This window comes from Thermobia domestica, chromosome 12 (genome assembly GCF_964235325.1).
Source record: "Thermobia domestica chromosome 12, izTheDome1.hap1.1, whole genome shotgun sequence".
Classification (NCBI taxonomy): domain Eukaryota; kingdom Metazoa; phylum Arthropoda; class Insecta; order Zygentoma; family Lepismatidae; genus Thermobia; species Thermobia domestica.
Genome location: NC_137465.1, coordinates 92898863 through 92925638, shown reverse-complemented (window position 1 = coordinate 92925638; position 26776 = coordinate 92898863). Strand labels below are relative to the sequence as shown.

Below are 26776 nucleotides of genomic sequence, written 5' to 3'. Positions count from 1 at the left end.
ACATATAAAATATGACCAAAAGTGTACTTCATTCTCTTATACACTGACTGATGAATCTGTACCCTTAACAAGTTCCTGCAACCTTCAGAAACATGTTACACGACAAATATTGAGGCTTACGAGAAAACGGTCTTATGTGTAAACAACCGATTTGGCTGGGGTCGGAATATGTGTTACGGGAGACCAAAGTAGGAGAAACGTATTTTAGCGTTTGGGCCCATACGCAGAAATTTCCGAAATACGGGGTCCCAAAGTAGCCCTACATGCTATAACTAGGAAGCGAATGACGTTACTTGTACACAACCGATTTGGCTGAGGTCGGGATATGTGTTACGGGAGACCAAAGTAGGAGACACGTAATATTGGCGTTTGGGCCCATACGCAGAAATTTCCGAAATACGGGGTCCCAAAGTGGCTCTACATGCTATAACTAGGAAGCGAATGAAGTTACTTGTACACAACCGATTTGGATGGGGTCCGGATATGTGTTACGGGAGACCAAAGTAGGAGACACGTATTTTGGCGTTTGGGCCCATACGCAGAAATTTCAGAAATACGGTGTCCCAAAGTGGCCCTACATGCTATAACTAGGAAGCGAATGACGTTACTTATACACAACCGATTTGGCTGGGGTCCGGATATGTGTTACAGGAGACCAAAGTAGGAGACACGTATTTTGGCGTTTGGGCCCATACGCAGAAATTTCCGAAATACGGTACCACAAAGTGGCCCAACATGCTATAACTAGGAAGCGAATGACGTTACTTGTACACAACCTGTTTGGCTGGGATCCGGATATGGCTATTATAAGCCAAAATCGAAAACATGTAATTTATCTTCCGACAAAACCTGACAGGGCGGCAAACCTTACTTCCGCCAGTGTGCCCGGTTTCCTGACAGCACACGCCGTATCGATTAAATATTAATGTTCACTATCTTGCACAAAAGTGTACCGCCCGGTTTCCAAACATCCTAGCCATAGAAACACAAGCGAAAAACGCAAACATTCTTTCGCTCCGTTGACACCCTCGTGGTCAGCAGATCCCCCTCGACGGCTCGTTCCAGCTGAACATTTGTTCAGAATTGCATGGGTACCACATACGCCAATTTCGTGGCCTTATTGAAAATCTACCAATATCGGACCCTATACATTCGACATTCCTTTTTGTGGGACCTAACAACAAACACAAGTCTCATACATTTGGATATATAATAACCCAACCCAGGCCAACATTCTGCACCAGTAACGCAATTCGCTTCCTAGTTAGGGCATGTAGGGCCACTTTGGGGCTCCGTATTTCGGAAATTTCTGCGTATGGACCCAAACGCCAAAATACGTGTCTCGTACTTTGGTCTCCCGTAACACATATCCGGACCTAAGCCAAATCGGTTGTGTACAAGTAACGTCATTCGCTTCCTAGTTATAGCATGTAGGGCCACTTTGGGGCCCCGTATTTCGGAAATTTCTGCGTATGGGCCCAAACGCCAAAATACGTTTCTCCTACTTTGGTCTCCCGTAACACATATCCGGACCTCAGTCAAATCGGTTGTTTACGTCAGAATTTCTAAACAGCAATATTTTTTTATTTTCAACAATGTTTTGGGCATCAATGTTTATTTATAACACATATATGCATTGCGTTCACTTTCAATTTTCATTTGGAAACGCATTCACTTCTTTAAACCGAACTGCACACTGTTTCATATCTACCAGTATAGTTGTACTTTGTTTGAAAGTAGTATTCGGTAAACTTTAGAAGTTAGTATTATTAGTCCAGGAAAATTAAAAAAGTGACTAAACCCAGACATTTTGATAAACAAGCTAAATTTTGGTGGAGATGTTCAGAATGTTATCCTAATCAATTCACACGAAGTCCCCAAAAATTCAGCTTGGGGAAACCGAGATATGACCGCCGGCCGCCGACCGAATTCACCTCACACTTTAAAACGTTATTTATATTCTCCATTTCAAGATAAAAACTTCGTTTTCGCTTCATTTTGCAAAAAATACATTGGAAATTATTATTTATAACAGCTATTTGTCTAACATCTGCGCTACTTTCAAATAGAGGACCTTAAAGTGAAAATAATGTACCCACATGCGCAAAAAGAGTGCGCGTATACTCTAACTCACGATTTTTCGCATTTATTTCATTTTCCTTATGTTTATGGGCAAAATTCAGTTGTTAGTATGTGGAGATAATAGAAAGCAATCCATCTAAGGAGATAATTCCAAACAATATAATAAAATAATAAAAATATAAGCAAAAAACAAAATTATGCTCGGTTTTGTGCATACTGGCAACGATGATTTCTAGGGATTTTTTCAGTAGCAGAGCACGATTGCGGAGAGAATTCAGTAGGGGAGTTGAGGAGTTGCATCAAAGACCTGGATAGTGGAGTAAAATGTTGCATTTATTGGTTAAAACCTAGTGTGTAGATTGCCTGCCAAATATAAATTAGTTTCAGTAACTAAGATGTCGTACGAAAATATAGAATTAAACAGAAAAACTCTTAAGGTTCGAAGAGATACGCACTATGGTTATGAAGATTATTTCTTAAAAAAAAAAAGCCAACACAACGTAGCCTCCGTGGTTAGTTGGATAGAGTGGCGGACTCGTAGTTATTTTATTATTTTGACACCACATCAAATCCCCCAAATCCCATCCCATCCCATATATATTATAGGAAGTGTATAATTTTGATGTTAATAAGAACCGAAACAATATAATAAGAAAATAACTTATTGATAGTATCCTTTAATCGACGTATTTGTTCGGTATTAGAATACGTGTACTATTGGAAATAGTTATTGTTTACAGTTTATAGTCTTGTAGGTTACTTCCCGTTCTTGAACAGCAGACAACTCACTTCGGATTTGTGTGTCAGGAACAGGAAAAAGAACATACGCGACCTTGACAGTCTTTCCAATCTTACCCCTTGTTACATCGACCTGATGTCAAATTATCGTTTACGTGTGTGTGTGCTTGTGATTTTTGCTTTCTCTCTCTTTTTTTCATATCCACAAGTGCAAGAATGCTTTCGTTGATGTAACTAAATTATACAGAACTATGTATGCGGAACACGAATATTTCCAAAAGATAGCATGAATATGACGATAATCATACCATATTTCTATATTATATAGTAGCGTGAAAAACTGATATTAAAATGATATAACAAACAGGCATAATCTTTTTTCTAGCATGGCAACACATTAAACGTAACTCATTAAATTTTGGAAATTACAAATTATCACCTTACGTGTCGTTGTATTCCTATTCCTTTTCACGTTCGAGCGACGAAAGAAGAAATTGTAGTAATAGTGATAAAAATCGAATTCGAGATTCCAATGAATTCAAGTTTCACGCCCCCGGATATCGAAAAAGTGATTTTGATGTATGTCCATCTGTTCGTTTGGCGGTTCGTCACGCTTTTACATGCATTCAAATAGAGGCCATACTGTTCGACGTATCTGGACCGAATTCTAGACATGAAGCTTTTATAACACTTTATCGTTTATAACTCTATATCCTCCGACACCTAAACATAAGGGTAGTGTAGTGAAGGATGAAAATTTAAAATAATTAAATTGTCTCAAAAACAGCTGAAAAGATTTTGCTTATTTTTTTTTACAAATATAGTTTGAATCATTGCTCTGAAAAAAATACATAAGGTGGGATTTACTGTATGGGATGCGTTTTTTCGAACAATTTTCTCAATCACATTTCATAAATAATTGTATCATTAATAACTTAATAATATGACACAACTCGTTCGTCCTGTAAGCATTCAGAAGGGGTAGTTTACTCTTAGTTTACTCTTCTCCGACGATTTTCCCATTAACGCCTGACGCAATTTTGTTCATATTTCATAAATAAATGTTACATAAATAACCTAACGATATGGTATAATTCCATCATCCTAAAAAGCTAGAAGTGGTATATTACTTTTCGGAGCAAGTTTTACCCTACGATTTTGTCGAAGACGACTCTGACAATTTTGTTCGTATTTCGTAAATAGCATAGCTCGTTTGTCCTGAAAAGATACACAAGGGATATTTTATTCTTGGGGATGACTTTTTTGACGATTTCTCAGAAAGTACCCAGACGCTTTTCCTCATAGTTCACATACAAATATTTCCTTGATAATTCTAATATATGGCATAAGTTATTTCTAACAGAAATATGACCAATGGGTACTTCACGTTTGGACATACGTTGCTTCGAATAAAGTTTTCCAAAACACATTATTTTATTCGCATTTCCCAAATAAATGTTTCAGTACTAGCTGCAGCCTAACACGTATCAGTTTAATAAATTCGAGCGAGAAAATTCAGTGCGTTTTATCCGTACCCATTCTTAAATATATTTTTAAATGTTACACCTAAACACAATTTTCCTAACAAAATCGAAACTTCTTTTTAAATGTGCCTTGTTGTGGCCAAATGATTCAAGTGCTTTGGTTCTGGATTTGATTGCCGGCGAGAGCTAGTATATTTTTATCCAACGTTAGGGTATAGGTAATAAGTAGGTGCAAAGAGAAAATTGTTTAAACAAGCCTAACCAAGCTAATCAATAATAAAAAGAAATAATACAATATTACGAAATTATAGAAGAAACGTTGTTAATATTAGATATTTGCGTGTGAAATGTCCAACCGATGACTGTCAACTCCAAAGGTAAGAAAGTGAAACATCCAATACCAGGTTAATCAGTAGTCTCTAGTTAAAGCTATCCTACTAGCAAGTGATTGAGATACCAAAAATTGTTGTAATCACTGGGAGAATACATTGGGTGAAAGACTTTAACTCATGAATAGTATGCGCCTTCGTTGGTGTATTAAAGTGCGCAGGTCTATATAGGTTTGCATTGAAATGAGCATTAATACACAATATCTGTTGAACATTACGGGGGGCTTGCGGACAGGTTTGCAGTGCATTTTACGGGGTTTGATATTGTAACGATCCTACCAAACTCCTGAGCCTTCCCCACTCTACACTATAAGTTAAATTCGTGTTAAATTAGAGCTATTTGTTTAAATTTAACTGTTAACAGTTATCATCTATGCACTACGGGCAACAATCCGCCAGTAATTCTTTGTTTTTGCCCTTTGTTTTAACGTCATAAATGTCTTTGTTCATAAATTTCTTTGTCTATGGTTTTGCATACACGTAGCGTGGACAATAAATTTTGAATTCTACGCCATATGCATCTAATTACAAACACACCTATAGAACGAACACAACAAACTTGGAATATATAATAATAATAATAATAATAATAATAATAATAATAATAATAATAATAATAATAATAATAATAATAATAATAATAATAATAATAATAATAATAATAATAATAATAATAATATAATAACAAAAATAAAACAGAAAACGAAACAGTTATTTACATAATTTATTTATTTAAGCATGTAAGCGCAATGGATTTAAGTTATTTCTCTCTCTCTCTTTGAAGGCAACAACCCTTAGGGTACCAACACTTAGAAAGGATTGTGGCACTCACAACTATAGGGTTGTGTATGTTTGGCACATCGGGTTCCTTTGTTGTTAGTCCCAGCTTTCTAGACCGGATGCAGTTATTCCCGGTAGAAAAAAAAAGAAAATATACCTTTCTATTACTATTAATGTAAATAATTACACTCATTCTCTCAATGTGATACTTGTTTGTTTAACTCTATACAGACAGCTGATCCCTGGAAGAATCGTTCATAATAACAAATAAAATAAACTCGACAAATATTCTTGTAAATAATAGGTAAAAGTTTGCGTCACACTTTTCATTTTGCTGGGCACGCCAGTGTGCCGCGTGATCCGGTTGTGGCACACTGAAATATAGGGTATGGCTTTTTAATTTTTCTCAACTATTTTAGCTGTTTCAATTGAAATGAATTTATAATAATCAGAGAGTGAATTTAGTCTTCTTACCCTTCGATTTAGAAATAAGGTCCACTAGAATTGTATATATAAAAATCATAATACTCAGAATTTTATAGAGTAGTTTGTTTTATTCGAAATGCCATAATTCCTGTAACTGTTTGGGTTGGAATTATTTGAAATCAAATCTTTAAGTTTTACGACCCACGGTTATACCGGCTAGGCTAAAGGCACGGTGTTGATGAGAAATGAATGCAATGGTGTAATGAAACAAGTGGGAGAAAACGGGAGAACCCCGAGAAAACCAATGCACACGGTGTTTCCCCACCACAAAATTCATTTGGTGCGAGCTGGGGTAGAACCAAGGATCCCGTGCACCAAAGGTGAATGCTTTATCACTGAGCCACCGCGGCCCCTCTGAAATTATTTATAGGAGAGAGTGACTACTTTATAAAAACTTGATATCGAACACATTTGTTTAAAAATACCAGCTTTTTGTGAAATATTGTTTAATATGCAGGCAAACTTAAGTCAATAATATAATAATAATAATAATAATAATAATAATAATTATTATTATTATTATTATTGTTATTATTATTATTATTATTATTATCTTAAATTAAAAACTCTCTGGACCTAGTGCATTGGCACAATTCCCCGAATTAAAAAAAATTTGTTTACTTCTCTTGTAAGTGTAGAAGGACTTAATCCCTGTTCCTTTCAATGTACGAAAAAAGTGTCCAACTGTCAAACGATATGCTACATAAAATTCCCTATGCAAAATAATGTAGTATAGGGTCATTATTTCAGGTTGTCTAAAGAACACTTTCGTTTTAGCAAGAAAGGAAGAAAATAGAAAATACTCAGTTTTAACGTGGTAGAAAGTTTGCAGATTTAAGGGAAAATGCACAGAGTTGTTGGATATTAACTGTAGTTCTGATTATTGGAGTAAGACACCGTCTATAGTTTATTGTTTGAAATATACTGGGAGTGACCAAACCATTACATATGGAAATATCGAAAGAGATAAAGGTGAATTCACAGTTCTGAAATACCAACAAATGATTTTGCTAGATGTAGATTTTCGGAAAACTTTTTATAAGGCTTTAGATTTATTTATTAGTTAGTTTGTTTATTTGCTTTACCATGCCGTAAACGTCGCCAACACCTAGTGGCACACTTGCCGGTAAATGGCGATCGTCGGTATAGCGACGCGTCGAAGGATTGCCGCTAGTGTGCCACTAGTAACAGTGATTCGTCGAGTCGAAGCAGATATCTAGAATCGGGGTCTACAACTAACATACAAAGTTTCACAAAAATTGGTCGGTAAGTAAAAAAAAACTTTTGCCCATCGATTTTCTTGTAGAAACTGGCTAACATCAAAAACGGGTTAATATAAGAGTAACAAAATGTTTCCGAGGTCGCCGCCAAGTAGTGTAAGAGGTACACCAACTAGGGGACCAATCACTTACAAACCCAGTCGTAAGGGTCCAGAAACCGGCAGAGAGCGAAGCCCGGAAAAAAGAAAGGGAAGATACCTCCCCACAGGACAAACCATCAAAAAGAACAACTGAAGGGGAAACTTCGAAAATGGGAACTGTAACTCAAAGCGAAAAAGGAATGGTATTCCTAGTAGAACTACTAGATTAGAAAAAGATCGGTAGGAATAATCTTAACAAATTAAAAAAGACAGTTGTGATTTGGGTTAAAGATAGATCGGTACTAGAAGGTAAATTAGAACAACTAGAAAAATAAATGAAAATCTAAAGGCATCAAATCAAGATCTACTACAAGAAAAATTACAGCTGGAAATGGATATGATGAAAGGGAAAAAAAGCAATAAAGAAGAGGAATTGAGAATCATTGTAAAGCAAAAACAAAACACAAATAGAATGGAAAAAGAAATAAATCACTTTAAGAAAGAAAGCAATGAAATAAAACAGGCGAGAGACCATCAAATCAGACATATGGAGGAGGAAATAAGAAAGCTAGATGAAGACAATAAAGAACTGAATCAAGAAGTTCAAGAAAAAGGCAAAAAAATAAAGAATCTAAAAAACGAAATGAGACAACTCGAAAAGGTACAAACAAAAAGAAGAATTAATTGAAGCACAACAGTTATTCGGAAAAGCGGGAATAGCAAAAGAAAGCGATGGCCACCGATGTAGAATGAAAATACGAGACCTACAACAGGAGCTGTTCCAACAAGATACTATGATGCAGGATACATAAACAAATTAGGAGAAAAAATTGAAAAAATCACCGTTGAAAAAATGGAAACGGATGAAAAGCCGTCTTGGACAGAGGTAGTCAAAAAAGAAGGCCCACAGAGCGGGAACTAACAATCCAAGAGGTAACATCCAAAACTAAACCAGCACTGATAATAAAACCAAACCAAGGAGAGACAACCAGACAGACAGCTGAGAGATTAGCAGGTACAACTGACCCACGAAAAGAAAAACTAAGGACAACCAGGGCCAGAGTAGTAATAGAAACAGCAACAAAAGACGACATCAAAATTATGGCTAAAGATGAAATAAAAAGAAACTTCCAATGCGAAGAAACCAAAAAACGAAATCCATTGATGATAACTTATGGTATACCTTCTAACTTAAAAGATGAGGAGCTTATACAAGCTCTTGTTAAGCAAAATTTCAAGCAAGAATACATGAAAGAGGCAAAAAAGATAAAAGCCAGGTTTAGAGCTGGCAAAAAACAACAAAAAAGATGCCATCTCGTCATAGAAGTAGAACCAAAAATAAGAAAAATCTTAGTAGAGAAAGGAAAAAGTGTATATTGATTATGAAGCACATCGCGTCAAAGACTTCCTGGTAGTACCACAATACTTCATCTGTCAAGAATTCGGACATGTAACAAAGTATTGTGATAATAAAGAGAAAGCAAGATTTCGATACTATGGCGATCTAAGACACAAAAGTGAAGACTGTGATGAGAAGGGGAAAAAATCTGCGTACCTTGCAAATTACGTCACAAAAATTGTGAGAACCCTCAGACCGAAGAATGTGTTTCATACAAGGTAGCACGAGAGAGAATAATCTCAAAAATCAACTATGGAGAGTGAAAAAAACTAAAAACAAGGAAAAGAAAAAAGTCCAAGTAAAAGAAGAAGGGACGAAATAAGATTAAAATAATTTATGGAAAGAAAACACAAACAACAAATAGTTAAATCCGATCAAGCGACGCAAACGGAAAATATAAATATAGAAAGAGGAAAACATTAAAATAAACTCGATAACAGAAACTGAAATGCACAGATTTATAAGTAGAGAAACAGGGAAAAATATAGAAGACTTCGAAATTTAAATTGAACCAAATAGGAGAAAAATTAATGATCATCATCATCATCATCATCATAGGTATTCTGCCTTTATTGGCAGGTCACTTGCCGCAGCTGAGAAGCTTCCTTGCTCCACGGTCCTCCGCTAACCTTTTCGTCTTCGCGTATGATCTTTCTGTTTTAATATCATCCATTAATTGTAGTCTCCTTCGCCCCCTCCCTCTCTTTCCATCCACCATACCCTCTAGGACGTCCCTCATGATACAATCTCTTCTTAGGCAATGTCCCAACCAGTTTCTCTTCCTCTTCCTAATAATATCTAGAAGTGTTCTTTTCTCACCCACCATTTCTAACACTCTCTCATTCGTTTTCCGCTCGACTTAACTAATTCTTTCCATTCTTCTCCACACCCACATTTCGAAGGCTTCCAGTCGATTTTCGTCACCTTTACATAATGTCCACGTTCCCGCCCCATACAGTACAACACTCCACACGAAGCATTTTATGAGTTTTTTCTCAACTCTTTGTTCAAGGTCCCACAAAACAGACTTTTCTCTCTTTTAAAAGCTTCTTTCGCCATTCCTATCCTTGCTTTTATTTCACGTTCGCATTTCATGTCATTACTAAGAATACTACCCAGGTATCGAAAACTATTCACTTGTTCCATTTTCTCCTCTCCTACTTTTATATTTGACACAGACCCCTTCGTTCCAATCACCATGGCTTTTGTCTTTCTAACATTTATTTTCATCCCATATTCTTCAAAGCCCTTTCTCATTTTTTCTAACATTTTATTTATTTTCTTTTCAGATTCTGAAACAAGCGCCATATCGTCTGCAAATCTTATAATCTAATCATTCTACCTCCTACCGAAATGCCATCATCATCATGTAGGCTCTTTTTCACTATCTCTTCTAGATAGACATTAAATAGTGTTGGCGAGAGGCAGCATCCTTGTCGAACTCCCCTTCCAATTGCACTCTCTTCTGTCAGTTCTTCCCCTATCCTAACACTTACTTGTTGGTTCATGTATAAGTTTCTTATTAGTCTTCTATCTTTCCATTCCAACCCTATCTTTGTTAGAACTCCCAACAACAATTCCCAATTCACGCGGTCAAAAGCCTTTTCTAGATCAATAAATACAACATACACCTCTTTCCCTTTTTCTATAAATCTTTCACCTATCACCCTTAATAATCCAATAGCATCTCTTGTGCCCTTGCCTCTTCTAAATTAATTAATGATAGTATTACAGAAAAGGGTGAACTAGCAACACTGCTAGAAAACAGGAAAAGGAACAGTAAAATGACTTTTAAAGAAGAAGATTATAAGTGTATGGAAGAGGTACCAAATATTTATTCATCCTTTTTACATGGAGAAGAAAAATATCTCTTCCCAGTACAGGAAGAAAGAAAAGAGCAAATACAAGAGAACACAATATCTAGTACGACGTGTGGAAGCGAAGACATGTAGAAAAGCTAGAAGACGAAAATAAAAGTAAAATGCAGGGAACAAATCAACAGCTATATGAAGAAATAAATCAGACATATAGACTAGCAAAACTAGAAGATAAACAAAATAATATTGGCTACAGCACTCAGGCAAATAGTAAGAGATTTACATGTAAATGGTAGATCAATAACTTATCCAACTCTGGAAGAGACAAATAGAATTGAGCTAAGAATCTATAATTTACCAGCAAATGGGTTTGAACTTCTAGATCTGGTGGATCAAGTTTTTGAAAGACGAGGAATATACTGGTCCTTAGAAAATGTTTATAAACAACTAGTTAGAGCACACGGTAGATTATATTATGATCCTACGAAATCAGGCGCAGATGATTACGCTTTTATGAGAGATGGATGTAAACTATCCAACATTAAAAATAATTCAAAATAACACATAGGGAAGCAAGGAGGCAACAATGGAATTAAGAAGATTGGCGGAAATAAAAAGAATAGATACTGTGGCATACAGGAGCCATATCTTCTAAATAGCAAATTAACAACCTTTCCTGTGGGAAGTAGGATCATCTATGGAGAAGAGCCAAAAGCTGTGACTGTAATCATGAATAAGGAAATGGAAATACTGAAACTAGCTCAGTATGCAAATAATTGGATAACAACAGTGGAAATTAAATGGAAAAATTTAAATTTTGGATAATTAATGCGTACTTTCTGTACTGACTACCAACTCAAGATTTTGTAAACAGATACAGGACATAATAGGACAAAGAGGTAATAATAGTATTCTGCTGTTGGCAGACACAAATGCAAGGTCGACAATGTGGGGAGCACAAGAAAACGATGACAAGGGAGACTTAGTAGAAGATTTAATTATTCAAAATGGACTGCAAATCTTAAACGTGGGAAATAGACCAACCTTTATAGGAAACAGAGGAAAATCACACATAGATGTATCATGTGCAACCATTGAATTAGCAAATAGAGTAACAAGTTGGCATCTGGGAGACAGTAACGCACTAAGTGATCACGAAATTATCACCATAGAGATTCAGGCAAACCAAACAACCAAAGTAGCAGAGACATATAATATAAAGAAAAAAAACTGGAATAAGTTTAAAGATAATTTAAAGTTACCACAAATAGAAGATAGTAATGTTACACAAATAATACAGCAAACAGAGTTAGTAACCAAAGAAACACTAAAAGATGCTACCCCGACGAATAAGGAAATTAAGAAATACGAAGACTTTTGGAACCTCAAACTCCAAAGGTTAAAACGAATAGCAACATCAGCAAGAAAAAGGTACCAATCAACACTTCATCCCATTCTGAAGGAAAGGAGATTGGAAAAATACAGAAATGCTAGAAGGGAATACAAAGAAGAACTGTTAGAGGCAAAAAAGAAAAGTTGATATTTATTCCTAAAAAAAGAATAAGGTAGTAGACCCATGGGGAACACCCTGCAAACTAATTACACAAAAAGTCAACCCTCTAATCTTGGGCACAGTTAAAAAACCTGATGGAATGCTAACTACGAACAGAGAGGAAACATTAACGGCATTAGCAAATAAGTTCCTTCCAAAGGATATAAAGGAAATAGACACGGAAAGTAACATCGAGTTAAGAAACAAATTGATGGAGGAAACCATTGATACTGTACCTGAAGAAGATCTGGTAAAAAATGAAGAGATGGAACAGATAATGAAGAAACTTAAAAACAAAAAAGCACCAGGAATAGATGGACTAAAGAATGAAATATACAAAAAGGCAAAAGTTATTTGGACATCATATCTAGCTAGATTATTTAACTGGTTACTTAAGAAACAACTTTTCCCAGATTCCTGGAAAGTTTCAAAGTTAAGTATCCTATAGGATGCCAGAATCTACAGGACCAGAAAAGGGGGCCTCAGAAGTTGGATGTTATGGACCCATTTGCTTGCTTAAAAACATTTCCAAAACTTTTGAAAGAATAATCCTAAACAGGTTACAAAAATATAGAGACGTTAAGCACGATCAACTACAATATGGTTTTAGATTTGGAAATCAACAGAAGACGCTATAAATAGATTAGTAGATAATATAAAGGGAAAAGGGTACGAACGAAAATATGTCTTAGCACTCTTTATAGATATTGAAGGAGCTTTTGACAACCTTTGGTTTCCCTCTCTTCTAGAAAATATCAGAAAATTAAATTTGCCTAAATACATAATAAACTTAATAAGAAATTACTTATTAAACAGGAAAATCATAATACCGAGCGAAGAAGGAGACATAGAGATTGAGACCGACAAAGGTTGCCCACAAGGTACTATCCTGGGACCAACTTTATGGGACATTGAGCTACAACTATGCTTGGAAGTATTAAACAAGATTCAGGAAGTGGGCATAGTTGTTGCATTTGCAGACGATATTGGAATAACAAGTGGAAATAGCAGACGAGAATTAGAAATTAAAACTGCAAAAATAATAGAAAAATTAGACAAGTAGAGCAAATAAAGTTAATTAAAATTATCAACGAGCAAAACTAAATACCTAATTTTTGGAACAAAGTTACAACGAAACCCAAACATAAAAAGAGAACAAAAGATAAGATATGTGGGAATAATATTAGATGAAAAACTAAATTTGGTGCACATTTCAAATATATAACAACTAGAGGGAACAGCATAGCAAATAAATTAATTACGATAGCTAGAAACAAATACAAACTACCATTGAAAATAATAAATTTGTACCAAGAAACCATTTTAGCAGCTGCAATAACATATGCATCAAGTGTTTGGATTGGGAGAACATTAGAAAATAAAACATATAAGAATAGATTAAATAGACCACAAAGAAACATACTAATAAGATTAAGTGGAGCTTTTTCATCAACATCACATAGCTCACTAAGTATAATATTAGGAGTAAAACCCATGAATATTGTAGCTCTGCAGAGGGCAGCGAACTATTGGTTAAGAAAATGAAATCTAGACAAAATCAGAAATACATTTGACAAAGAACTAAGTACCGAAAAAGAAATTTAAGATGATATGATAGGAATTTGGAATGAAGATTGGCAACGGTATGAATGAGCTCACAGAGTACACCACATATTTCCAAACATAAAAGATAGACTACAAAAACATTTAAATCCCACTTCTGGAATAATTCACTTCCTAACAGGACATGGACCGTGTGAAGATTACTTGTATAAAATAAAATCCAAACGAACACCAAGCTGTGAATGTGGAGAAATTGGCACACCAGAACACCATATTATGTGGCGCGCAACAATGGAAGATGACGTGCTATTAAGAAGGGATATTCGAAACAAGACTTTACAAGAAATATTAACTAGTAAGGAAGATTGTGAGAAATTGAAAAAAATAACTAATGAATACTCAGATATAAGAAAAAATTTAAACAATGGAGAGAATTAACGTGATGAATGAAAGAAAATGAACGAATGTGAGACTTGTTCCTGGATCGGAGAAAAGACTCCAGGAAGATAAACACAGGAAAACCGTGTCTCCCACCGGGAACAAATTGAATGAATGGATGCACCTCCAGCCTAGAGACTGGAAGAGGAATTCCGGTGCAAGAGTGTGTGAAGAGGAGTGCGTGAAGTGGACAGTGATGGTGGGTTCACGGGAGGGAATAGGGTAACGATAAGAAAGGACATAATGGAAAACACCGCATTTACCGTTCGGGCGCCAGAGGAGGTTAGTGAGGATAGCACTGGGATACAACGGACCGGAGTCCACACTAAGTGTTCCGAGTGGACCGCGGACTCAGTCTATAAGAACCAGCCAAGATACCAAGGAACGCAAAATGAGCGGTTAAAATAAACAAATAAATAATGAATACAGTAATAGAGTTAAACGAAAAGATAAATTATTAATATACGGAAGAGTGAAAGTAAACAATAAATGGAAAAACATACAGGCTGAAAAACTAAATGCCTGAAATTCGTGTGGTGTAAGGTGAAGTTATATATATAAATAGAAAGTCATATAGGTGAAAAACAAATGTCAGTGATTATTAGTGTTAGAATATTAGTTTTGTTGCACAAGTGTTAGTGTGTTAACACAGGTGAAAACCCTTAGTGCAGTGAAAGAAATAGGTGAATACCTAAGATATATATATATATATATATATATATATATATATATATATATATATATATATATATATATATATATATATATATATATATATTGTATATATTGTATATATATGTATATAAAACATATGGGTGAGAAAACCTAAACACACAGGGAAAGCCTGCAAGAAACAACCTGAAGCCTAAGGTAAGGTAACACACATACAGAAATACACAACAAACAAACAATCTAGATTCAAACTCTTTTGTTAAATTTTATAGTTTGTTTTGTTTTGTTTTGTTTCGTTTTTGTAAATTTTCCCTTTTTGTGGTCTCGTTTCCTTCCCCATCCTTTTCCTCCCAAATTTTCCTATTTTTTTCTTTTTTTACTCATGGAAATAAAGAAAAAAACAATAACTTCCATAGAAATCGTTTGATGATAACTCGTATGCTTCGAATGCTCTAGGTAACCGACTAAGAGTAACGCGACTGAGCGAATGTAAAAAAAAAAAAAAAAAAAAAAAAAAAAGCGGAGGTATTGAAGTTGTTACCACGTAAGAACGAGGACATCATTTTGATCCGCGCTCGTTTGATTTGTCACGGAGAATCGTAAAGGGACCAACATGAACTATCACCAGTCATGTGCATGCGGTTATTATTATATATTATTTTTCGCTGACGAATTGTTATTATAAGGACAATACTTGAGCTCCGGGGGTCAAGAGTAATTCCTGCCTTTACATCATGAAGTGAAAAATCTTGAGATGGGTGCGTATAATTGTATGAATTTAGTTGGCAACTGTCGCCGATCACTAGCAAGTGAATATGGAAGAACTATGAAAAAAGTAAATAGACGCTTGCCATTTTGTTATAAAATTACATGACAAGTGTATTTGATCTGATTCCAAACAGTTATCTTCAAATATACACGGTTAAAGGAGCACTCTGATTAGAAATATTAAAAAGACTTCAACGATTTATCACTCTACAAGCTGTGTCTTCATAATCGCCTCCGGGGCAAATTCGGAAGATTACGCAACTAGTAACCCTAAGGTTGATGGTTCACGCCTAGCTCAGGGCACTTTTGTTTTATTTTTTTTAAATGTTTTTAGACTCACCTTGATGCAAAGAAATTACGCATATAGGCGATTTAACGTATTTTAGGGGAATAATTTTGTGGTTCGTTGGCGTCCCGTCGCTTCTCTGCCGGTGGTGGTATAATTTTCAAAACGGAAGTGGGACCAATTTTTGGCTGCGGGACCGCCAATTTTTGGGGACATGTCACTAGTTGCCTATCGGTGGTCCACCGACGCTTACGGCATGGGATTGTCGCCTCACGAGTGAGGCAGATTGTAATCGACCAAGAGTGTTTTGGAAAAATGGGAAACATCTTCCGACTTCGACTTCTGAATAATTCGTTTAGGATCAAGTCGAATCAAGGCTGCGCTAGGGGAAGGTAGAACAAGTGAGGCAATCGTTCCAAGCACTACGCTCGAGAGATTCCGTCTCATCCAAGACTTAGACTCTTCAGGAAAAGTAACAAGTTTATTACTTGTAATTTATTCTTTGAGTCAAAGTATTTTGCAATAAACCATCGTTTTGTTAGATATTTTTACGATTGTATATTATTAATTTCGAAAATTGTACTCATAATATAATTTCCCATCATGGATTTGAAAAAATCAAAGTTGGAACAAAGAAAGATCTCCGATCCACATGTGTCTTCATGTTTGATATGGAAGTCTCAGCTTCATTATTGACCCGTAATTTATTTTAGTCCTAGACAACGCGAATCGACGGGATGGCTCTAAGTGAAAATATTCATTTAGATGGTTAAGTAATCAGGAAATTCCTCCTGTTATTTCACGAAACACAACAAATCTTGAGGAAAAAAAAAAACAATTTTGCTTACCAGGGGAGGGAGTAAATCATCTGCTTACGTTTGCTTAACTAGGAAGCAGTGTTTCTTCCAGACATGTTTTTGGGGGGCACTGCCCCCCCGGAGCTCCGATAGTGCCCCCCCGGAGAGACCAAAGTAATACATCTATAATATAATAAATAGAATAGTACCAGCAGTGGGAAATAAATATTTTCAGAAGACAATAAACAGATAAACAAACGGTTTTAATCTTGCTACTTTACCAAGGTGTTCTAAAGCTCGTGCCGATAGTTGTTTTCTTTTTCATATTTAGCAATTAGGTGGTATCTTGTGTCTGTAACTACCAACCTTGAACGGAAGAGTAACAATTGAACGTCGTGTTGCACGTATATCTGAAACGAATAACACATGTAAGTTATTCTGATTAGGTTAATATTGGCGATTATAGTTTTGTGCTTTCAATTAGTGTGTCTTGTTTACAGGTGAGTGATTTGTTCAGTATGTCTTCTAACAAGAAAAGGAAAAACGAAAGTCAAACATCTATCTTGAATTTTGTTATAAAGGAAAAAAAGTTGGACATTAAGCTTGAAACATCTGTGGACCCTGGCCCATCGAATTCCTTGTCGACTGACTGTACAAGTCTAAGTGATAATATGCCAGATAAAAGTAAGTGTAAGGGAAATGCAAACGGACTAGAACAAGAGAAGGATGTAAGTATTGATGTTGAGCAGTCGAAATGTATTTCAAAGTGTGCAGATGATAGGGCAAATATAAATGAGCAAAACCTTTGTTCTGTTGAGAAGAAGCGTTTGTATAATAAACAGTGGGAACAACAGTATGAGTGGCTGTACGAGGACAAAGTACGTGGAGGTGCCTTTTGTAAATATTGTGAGCGATATATGAAGAATGACCCTAATGTGCAGCAGAAAACAGGAGGTGTTTTTGTGACTCATCCATTCACAGCATATAAAAATGCATTAGGAAAAGACGGAAAACTGGAAAAGCATAATCATTCAAAAGCGCACATTGCAAGCCTTGAGATGGACAGGCTGCGAATGCAAGTAAAAAATAACCCTGTATACTCTCAAGTTCTTCGTCAAAGTGAAGCCGAAAAAGATCGAAACCGCCAATCGCTGGGAATGCTTGTTCGTGGATTGTATTTCTTGGTTAAAGAAGAAGTGCCACATACAACAAAATATGAGGCACTAGTGAATAATTTGCTTGTACAGTGTAGTCCAGAACTAGAAACGTGGAAAAATGAACAAAGTGAACGCTCTAACTACTGCAGTAAGAACACTGCTTCCGAATTGTTGAGTTGTGCTGGTGAAGTCTTACGTTCTAAAGTGACTCAAAAAATCAGAGATAAAAAGTTTTCGATAATGGCTGATGAAAATACATCAATAAATAATAAAATGCGCCCTTAGCATGTGTTTGCGATATGTAGAGGACAGTGCTCCGGTTGAAACATTTTTGGCGCTGGTGACCATACCTGATTGCAAAGTCGATACCATTGCTAATGCTATAGACACTGAAATGAAAAATCACAATTTGAAATACGAAAATCTCATAGCGTTTAGTTTCGATGGTGCGTCTAACTTTTCTGGCAACAGTTCTGGTGTTCGCAGGATTCTGTCAACAAAAGCTGGCAGAGATATACCGTATATTCACTGCAGAGCTCATGTGCTGTCACTTGCTGCTGCTACGTGCAGAAACAAGAATCCCAAAGTTAAAATATTTTTCCATACATTGAAAGACATATACAATCTATTTAGTAGATCACCTAAGCGGGAAAACATTCTGCATGAAATTCAGACAATCATAAACGATCCTATATTAAAAGTACCTGAATGCATTGAAGTACGGTGGCTAAGTCACTATAGAATTGTGAATGCAGTGAAAAGGTGCTTCTCGGGAATTTTGTTGGCTCTTGAGCATATTCACAAAGAAGGGGTTGATTTTGCGTCACTTGCGGGAGGAATTTTAAGCGAAATAACCAACAAAAGCTTTGTTACCACACTTTGTGTTATGGATGCTTTACTAAGTGCGTTGTCTCACTTGAGTAAGCAGCTTCAAAATGCAACCTTGTCATTTTCATCTCTGATGTCTATGATCGATGCCACTAAAGAACATCTTACGAAGATAGCGGATGAATGTTGTAGCACCAATAGCGAATTGAGGACTATGATTTTGGAGGCCATGCAAAAGCCTGAAGAATTTTCGAAGACTTTTGTGGAAGACGAAGATCCTGAGAAAACGCTTAAGGACCTGAAGAGTTATGTGTTGCAGGTTGTCGAAGAGATATCAAATAGATTCAACGACCGCGCCCTTGGCCTAATGGAAAGTGCATCCTACTTCGAAAACATAGGCGTGTTTTTAAGTATCAAGTGTGTAGATGATGTAAAGAAACTGTGCAACTATTTCGTCGATTTTTACATGGAACCGTTATGGGCAGATATAAAGTCATTTCAATTTTTCCTTCGGTCACTGATGAAGAGCACTGAAAATGCTTGTTTGGATATAGACCCCGTTCTTCCAAAAGTACTTGAAGTGAAAATTGGTTATGAAAATCTACATAAAATATGTGAATCGGTCATGTGTGTACCTATATCAACAGCCAGTGTTGAAAGGTCTTTCAGCACAATGAACAGGATATTAACAAAATTGCGATCTCGTATGGCAGAAGAAAACCTAAAGCATTGTATGTTGATCTGCATTGAGGGTGAAGAAGTGCCAAATTCGAATTTTATCAATGAGGTAATCAATTCATACGCCAAAGCAAAGATGAGAAGAATAGGTATTCTTTAATGATTAAAAACAAACTACGAAGTGAATTTTTGTCATACGGACGAAGTTATAATGTAAAACTTTTATAAATGTCTATTGTATTTAATATTATTAGTACATTTCTATTGTATTTGCTAATTATATTATTCGAACCGAAAAAAGAAAACTTTTACAGGCCATGAATAAATATTTTAACTTTATGGTAATGATTGGGATCATACACTTCAGTATTTTCGTGGACAAGAAATAACAATATTGACATTTTTACATAACTTTAGAAAAGAAGCTGCTAAGTTATACCGAGACCGCATGAAAATAATATGTGCCCCTCCGTATACTACGTGTGCCCCCCCGGAACATTTTTTCTGAAAGAAACACTGCTAGGAAGAAAGCAATGGCGCCGATCCTGGGGAGCAGGGCCCGCCCAAAGCTCATGTAGGCCTCCTTTGTATTTATGAATATACAATATTTGACTTAATTTGAGTGTAATTTGTCTTAAAATCCTCATATATATATATCTTCTGCATTTGAATGCCCCCCCCCCAAGTTTACAGAGAAATTGGCGTCCTTGGAAGAAGATCTAGTGAAATGAATAAAAATGTGATAACGTAATACTTGAACAACTCTATCTAATGGAGGAAAGTAAACTAGTATTGAACACTTCTTTCAATTTTAAGCATTTCAAAGATTCTCGTAATTTAGTAGCGTCCTGGATTAGCATTTTTGAAGTACGGGAACTTTATCTATACCTTAACGTGGGAATCGGTTTCGGACCATGCATTTAAGCCGCTTTGCCATAAGAGGCTCATAGGAGTTTTTCTTTCGACTTCCTTAGGAATATTGCGAATGGTATGACTTTTAAAACTATGTTTGAAAAAGAATACACATCGACACAATAATATGATATGATACCTAAGAAATATATTGAATTGTTTTTAATTTGTTCTTACGCTACCAAAACAGTACTTAGGTTTTTTTATTCCAGCCTTTTAATATAAGCATTTCACAATATTGTCTGTTCTAGGACGATACAATTCTAGTTCATGTATATGCTAGCTTTGGAAATACAGTAGAGTTTTGCTTATCCGACATAAACAGGCAGTAAGAACGCTGTATAATATGGATGTGTTAAGGAAAAACATATTAAAAGTAAAACTTATGATATAATTTTACATATCACGCATCTAATAATAATGTTTTATAACAAATAACCGCACTGCACTGAATCAGAGATGTATCCAGCGTGAGGCCCTGAGGGTTGTCCCTCTCGGAAACTCAAGCACTTTTTAATAAACTTGCTTTTACCCTTTTGAGATTCTTTTATATCAGTTTACTAGTAGTCAGTGTCCAAACTTTGGGCAATGTGCTCTTGTCTTCTTATAATTCTAAGAACATAGCATAATGCCATTATACCAGGTGGAATTAAAAAAACAGTTTTAAATATGATTAACATTTCGTTTCCGTTCTGTTTTTTAACTTTAATATATTATAACGATACACTCAATGTCTTCTTGCTATTTTTGTTATGTGATGTACGTAGTAGACAGTTTTCTTTAGTTACATTTCTCTCGAAAATATGTTTCATTTTGTTTGTGCTATAATGCAGTTTCCAAAGTAAACCGGTTTGTAAATGAAAAGTAGGAAAAAGTTTAAGAGAAGTACAGAACTGTTGCATTATTATTATTATTATTGATATTTTTAAAACATTAGAATTACGTGCTTACGAGGATTCGTGTTGGGCCCCTTCCGAATAGAAAACCTGGATACGTGTCTGCACTGAATGATAGACGTATGAGTCAAGTTGTAGACGGGCGCGCTAGGCGATAGACTCCAGATATTGAAAAATAGATTAAGACCACAACTTGCAGCTCTTCTTGCCGATTGGTGCTATTTGCAATGATATATCGGATCATAGGTATGTGAAACAAAGGATGGTCGGATAAGCGAGACCATGGTGTATTGGTGTTTCACGCACCTAAACCTGTAAAATGTTTGTATAAACAATTATCTTTCACTCCCTAGCTAAATTTGTGGGTATGATCACACACCTTGCCTCGTAAAGTATAGTCTTATAAAGAAAAAATATTTCTTTTAGCTAAACCCTAAAGAAGAGCCAACTGCAATAATTTAGTTTTTCTTTAAACAATGGCAAACTAGTCCATTTCATCACGATAAATCACGTTTGGTAGTAAGATGTATTTTTCTGTGCGTATAAATCCTTCACACTTTTTCGGGAAACAAAATTGTTCTTTTCCCAAGAAAACAGTATGAGAGAAGCTATACAACAGCATGAACTGAAAACAATAGCTATTACCAATAGTACTTTAATCCTGGATAAATACGTCATTACAGCAAAATATCAATATTTCTTCAGTTCTTATTAACATGAAAATTATAATGTTTTGTACAAAAAAAGAATGGGATGGGATTCGATGTGGTGTCAAAATAATAAAATAACTACGAGTCCGCCACTCTATCCAACTAACCACGGAGGCTACGTTGTGTTGGCTTTTTATATATATAAAGAAGTAATCTTCATAACCATGGTGCGTATCACTTCGAACCTTAAGATAAGAGTTTTTCTGTTTAATTCAATATTTTCGTACGACATCTTAGTTACAGAAACTAATATATATTTGGCAGGCAATCTACACACTAGGTTTTAACCAGTAAATGCAACATTTTACACCACTATCCAGTTCCTTGAAGGAAATCCTCGACTCCCCTACTGAATTCCCTCCGCAATTTTACTCTGCTACTGAAAAGGATCCCTAGAAATCGTCATTGCCAGTATAAACAAAACCGAGATTAATTTTGTTTTTTGCTTATATTTTTATGATTTTATTATATTTTTGGAAATATCTCCTTAGATGGATTGCTTTCTATTATCTCAACATAATAATAACTGAATTTTACCCATAAACATAAGGAAAATGAAATAAATGCGGAAAATCGTGAGTTACAGTATACACGCAATTTTCATTGCGCATGGGAGTACATTCTTGAACTATTTTTGGAGTTTTAACTATAAATAACTTGGAAAGGGTACATATGCGAGAAAATATTCTTAAGTAACCGTTGTTTGTCGTTTCACGAGCTTTCTAACGAGTTCAGTTACATTACCGTATCTCTAAAACTGACGTTGATATTCAATTGTATGTGCAGCAAGCCGTAATCTCTTATTAAATTTATTATGAGGCGTCAAAGACCAGTCTATGAGGGTAGAAGATCAGTGTAATGTATAGAAAATTAGTGAATTTTCGTAACTTCGTGGGCAAGACCCTAAACAACATCCCTCAGAAGTCCCCTCCGCTTCAATGTTTGTATTATCGAATATGGCGGCCATTCTCAATACGGCTGCCACATCTAAGGTTTATAAATTAGGCTTTAAGCCGGACATTGGTGAAAACTGGTCGAAAACACGCTGAAAATTGGTGGAAACGTCTGGGTAAGTATTCTAATTAACAAACTGGAAATTCCAGAGAAGTCATTTTGAAAAAACTGCCATATTGAGAAACCTCGGCCATCTTGGATTTGACGTTATTGATAGATATAGCTCTTATAAAAAACATTCTTTGAAAGTTATTTTTATCTCGATTTCTTCTTTTTAATTTATATAATAGAGTGTGAAAGTACAATCGCAAGAATAGTGGGTAACACGATTCTTTGAAGTATATTTACCATCGTAGAAAATACAAAATAAAATCGATTTCCAACGCTGCGAGCAGCCGCTTCTACTCAACTTCACTAAATGGGTATTTCCCTCTACTGGCCTTCTTTTTTTTCTGTTGTTGTGCTGCTGTCTTTTGAAACAAAATGGTGAAGGAGAAACATGTTCGCAATTATGAAGTGACAGTGTGGTTTACACGCCTGAATGCTTGATCGAAGCTTCCAGGCTATTATACGTCAAAAACTGGAAGAAGTTTCCTCATCTAATCGTACTGCCAAATTATGGGTGCAGTACTTCCAAATGGTCAACATTATGCACTTTTTATTAGCAGAGAACGCTCTGGTGACTGGGAACTCCACCACTCTACGCTATAAAATGTATGATTCCGTATTTACATGCCACTGGACACCTATATTACGCAAAGTTTGCTCAGATTTACCTTCAGTAAACAATGAAATTAAAAGAAACCATGACAACCTCAAAATTCAAACGGTTCACCACCCAAGGCTCTTTCACTATTAGATGATAGAATAAGTTTTGGTAAGGGGTTTGGACAGACATGCTCATCGCGCAAGTATTTAAGCGGACTATGAAAACTGTTGGAGGACTGACACATGGACGTGGGTTGTCTGAAGGACTGATTCCTCGTTGGATGTGTACAATGCCAGCTTCAATGAGCATTATTGAGCTGATTGAAGACTTTGGTATAATCTATTCCGAAACTTCCGATCAACATGTATAGCTTCGCGAATGTCGACGGGCCAGAGACAAAAACGATGTCGAAAAGCTAATGATTTGGCTCGTAACTCACAGCCTATTCGAAGAACAATCAGACCTTGTTTCATTATCTACCGGATTGATTGCTGATGAAACTGTCAACTACGATTATGCTCATGAGTGCGGTACAGCCATTTCCAAGTGCAGACACAACGATTTGAAGTAAATCCAAATCAGCTTTTTCATCGACTCCTGTGCGTTGTAGAGAAACTATCAGGTTATTTAAAGTACGAGCTGGCTGCTAGACAGCCTGCACTTTTCGATGGTTTAGTATTGCGAAAAGGAAACAAGTCAGCATTCATAAGCTTTGTGCAAGAGGTAGGACCTTGTAAATACACTCTTCTACCAAATCTGTTTTCACAATAGATGGAGGATTCCTACTCCATCGACTGGTATGGGTGCGTCCAGTACACTCTGAAACCATAAGCCTACAGTATGTGAAATACATAACTAATTACACGGTCGAAATATCCCGGTGGTGTTCGACGGCTAGGTCTCTCCAAGCACAAAGCACGAAAGAACAAGACACGCTTCATTGCAATTTGTCACGGCATCTCGGAAAAGCTGGCATCAAAGTACTCAAGCTCAAGGTAGCACAGATACGATGGTAGTGCTAAATTCTGTGGAAGTGTCAGGAAAAAAATTTAATTCCGTCATTGTAGAAGACACCAATCTCCTTGTTCTTATGGTTTATCTTTCTGGTAACCAAATCCTCCGAATGTTAATATAAGTGAACGAAAATGCAGAGAAAAAATCATCTGCAGTGGCAAACTAAAGGCTGGCCTTGGGAATCTCCTTCCCGTACTTCTTCCGCGTTGAAACAGGTTGTGACACTACTTCCCCCGAAGGAAGTGAAAAGGAATTGTTGCAGCAGAAGAGGCTTTTCTGTTTGCTTTGTATGGATGCGACATTAATGGAACGTTGAACCAAGCAAGGCATCAACTGTATATGCGCAAAATGGCAGATCTATCTCTAAAATCAACATTTGATTTGGCGATTCTTCCACTTACCTCCTCTGTTTCAAAATAGCATTTCTATCGAGTTTATCAGTAGGTGATGCTCAAACTCAAATTAGTTTAATTTTCTTCTATTTTTTCTAAAAACAAACAAAAATTTTCACTCATTTTCTTTCTTTGGAAGAACATGTTTCTAGTTCAAATCAAACAAAATTGTTCTATCCCATTTTCTGTGCATTTTATATTTGTGGTTGGAGCGATGTGAGTCGTCATGACTCTGCAACGTCCGGTGGGTAGCTGTCACAGTAAGAATCACAAGTAAGAATAGCACTCTAAAAATACATTCATGGAGATTATACTGCTCTATTAGTTCTTCCCTTTTTACTCAAATTACATTCATATTCAGGCATTACTCGAAATTTAGCTCCTTTTTAGTTTTTCGGTTTTGTATCATACGTATATATTTAAACTTGCTTTGGTTTGTTTGTTTATTTATATGCAATGTTCAAGGGGAAAAAATGTGCTAAAAGTTTTACTTACAACAGAATGTGGTTGGATTCTTAAGAATAGCTCTTAGAAACCCATTCCCAGTAACCTATAGAGGTAACCTAGAAAGATCTGTCGCTTTTTGTGGAGGTCTGTGTTTAATTGACCCTCACACCGTGAGTTGAATGGAATGAAGATAAGGCGAAGATCAGTTGTTGGTGTGGGTATATCCAACATACTACCTGGTTGTGGCAGTTCAGTTACACCATGAACTTGCGTCAGTATAGAGTGGACATGGAACTCCACAGAGCACCATAAGGGTGCGAATGCTGTACGAGTTCAAACGGGGAGCAAACGCAATTGCTGTGAAGTGGAAGATATGCCAGGCCTTTGGTGAAGGTGTGGTGACTACGCGGACACTGCGGCAGTGCTTTAACAAGTTGAGGGACGGTTGGAAACACTCGAAAACACAACATGTGCCGGAAGACCAACACATATACAAAATTAAGATTTCCAGTCAGCAAGTTAGGCGAACAGTGGCCAGACATGTAAGGAACTGGGACTACAATTCAGAGTGAGTGGAGAAACCATTCACCAGCACCTCCATCAACTTGTTGGGTCGATGGGTCCCACATGATTTGACTCCGGGCCAGAAGGCAACGTGAGCAAACACCTGTGTTTCCTTGATGTCTCGTCTGGGGAAGGAGCCATTTCTGGACAGGGAGTTTATATATGATGAGAAGTGGGTACTATAGGAGGTTCCACGGCGCAATTATAATTAATTAGCATCACATGAACTGGATCCAAAACAGCCTAAACCGGCATTGCAGCAGAAGAAGGTTCTGCTGTGTGTTTTGTGAACTGTTCGCGGCATCGTCCATCGGGAACCGCTTAGAGGATCAATTTGACTGTGTACTGTCACCAATACAGACTTATTCAAGAAAAACTAAAAATTCTAGAATCACCACTACTTAATCGCAAAGAGGTCCTCCTGTTAGAGGACAACGCTAAGTCCACGTGGATGTGATGAGCCGGTATATCATTCTACGCCTTCGATGGGAAAGACTATTGCATCTGTCATACCAGCCGGACATTATGCCGTTCGATTATTACCTGCGCTATTCCTTGGACAATCACCTTAGACGATACAAGCTCAAATACAAATACCAAACACTTGAGAAAGATGAAAGGACTTATTTTACATAGAGTCTATATAATATTTACACACAATTTCATTTGCTTCGATCCACTCGTTCCTGCGCTAACGGTAACATTTACTTTTTTCGGTTGGGGCCTAGGCCCCAGCACTGTTTTTCCGCAATTATTAAAATACATTTCGTTTATTGTCTTGCAAATTGTCCCTATACGAAGTTTCGTTGCAGTTCTCCATATTCTTTACGAGCTTCTGACGTGTGCTTATTTGCACTTTTGATATTTCGTAATCAACGGTTTAGAAGGTCTCTGCCTCACTCAA

General features: G+C 36.3%; 1 protein-coding gene across 1 annotated transcript; it reads left to right on the top strand.

The window, feature by feature from the left end:
• The first annotated feature begins 18054 nt into the window (after positions 1–18054).
• On the top strand, positions 18055–19434 carry LOC145666037 (E3 SUMO-protein ligase KIAA1586-like). Its single transcript, XM_081733136.1, has one exon. The coding sequence runs from the start codon at positions 18055–18057 to the stop codon at positions 19432–19434; it is 1380 nt and encodes a 459-aa protein (XP_081589262.1).
• Positions 19435–26776: the final 7342 nt, after the last annotated feature.

Coding starts and splice junctions, on each gene's coding strand:
- LOC145666037 (XM_081733136.1), top strand. CDS start 18,055: ATGTGTTTGCGATATGTAGAGGACAGTGCTCCGGTTGAAACATTTTTG.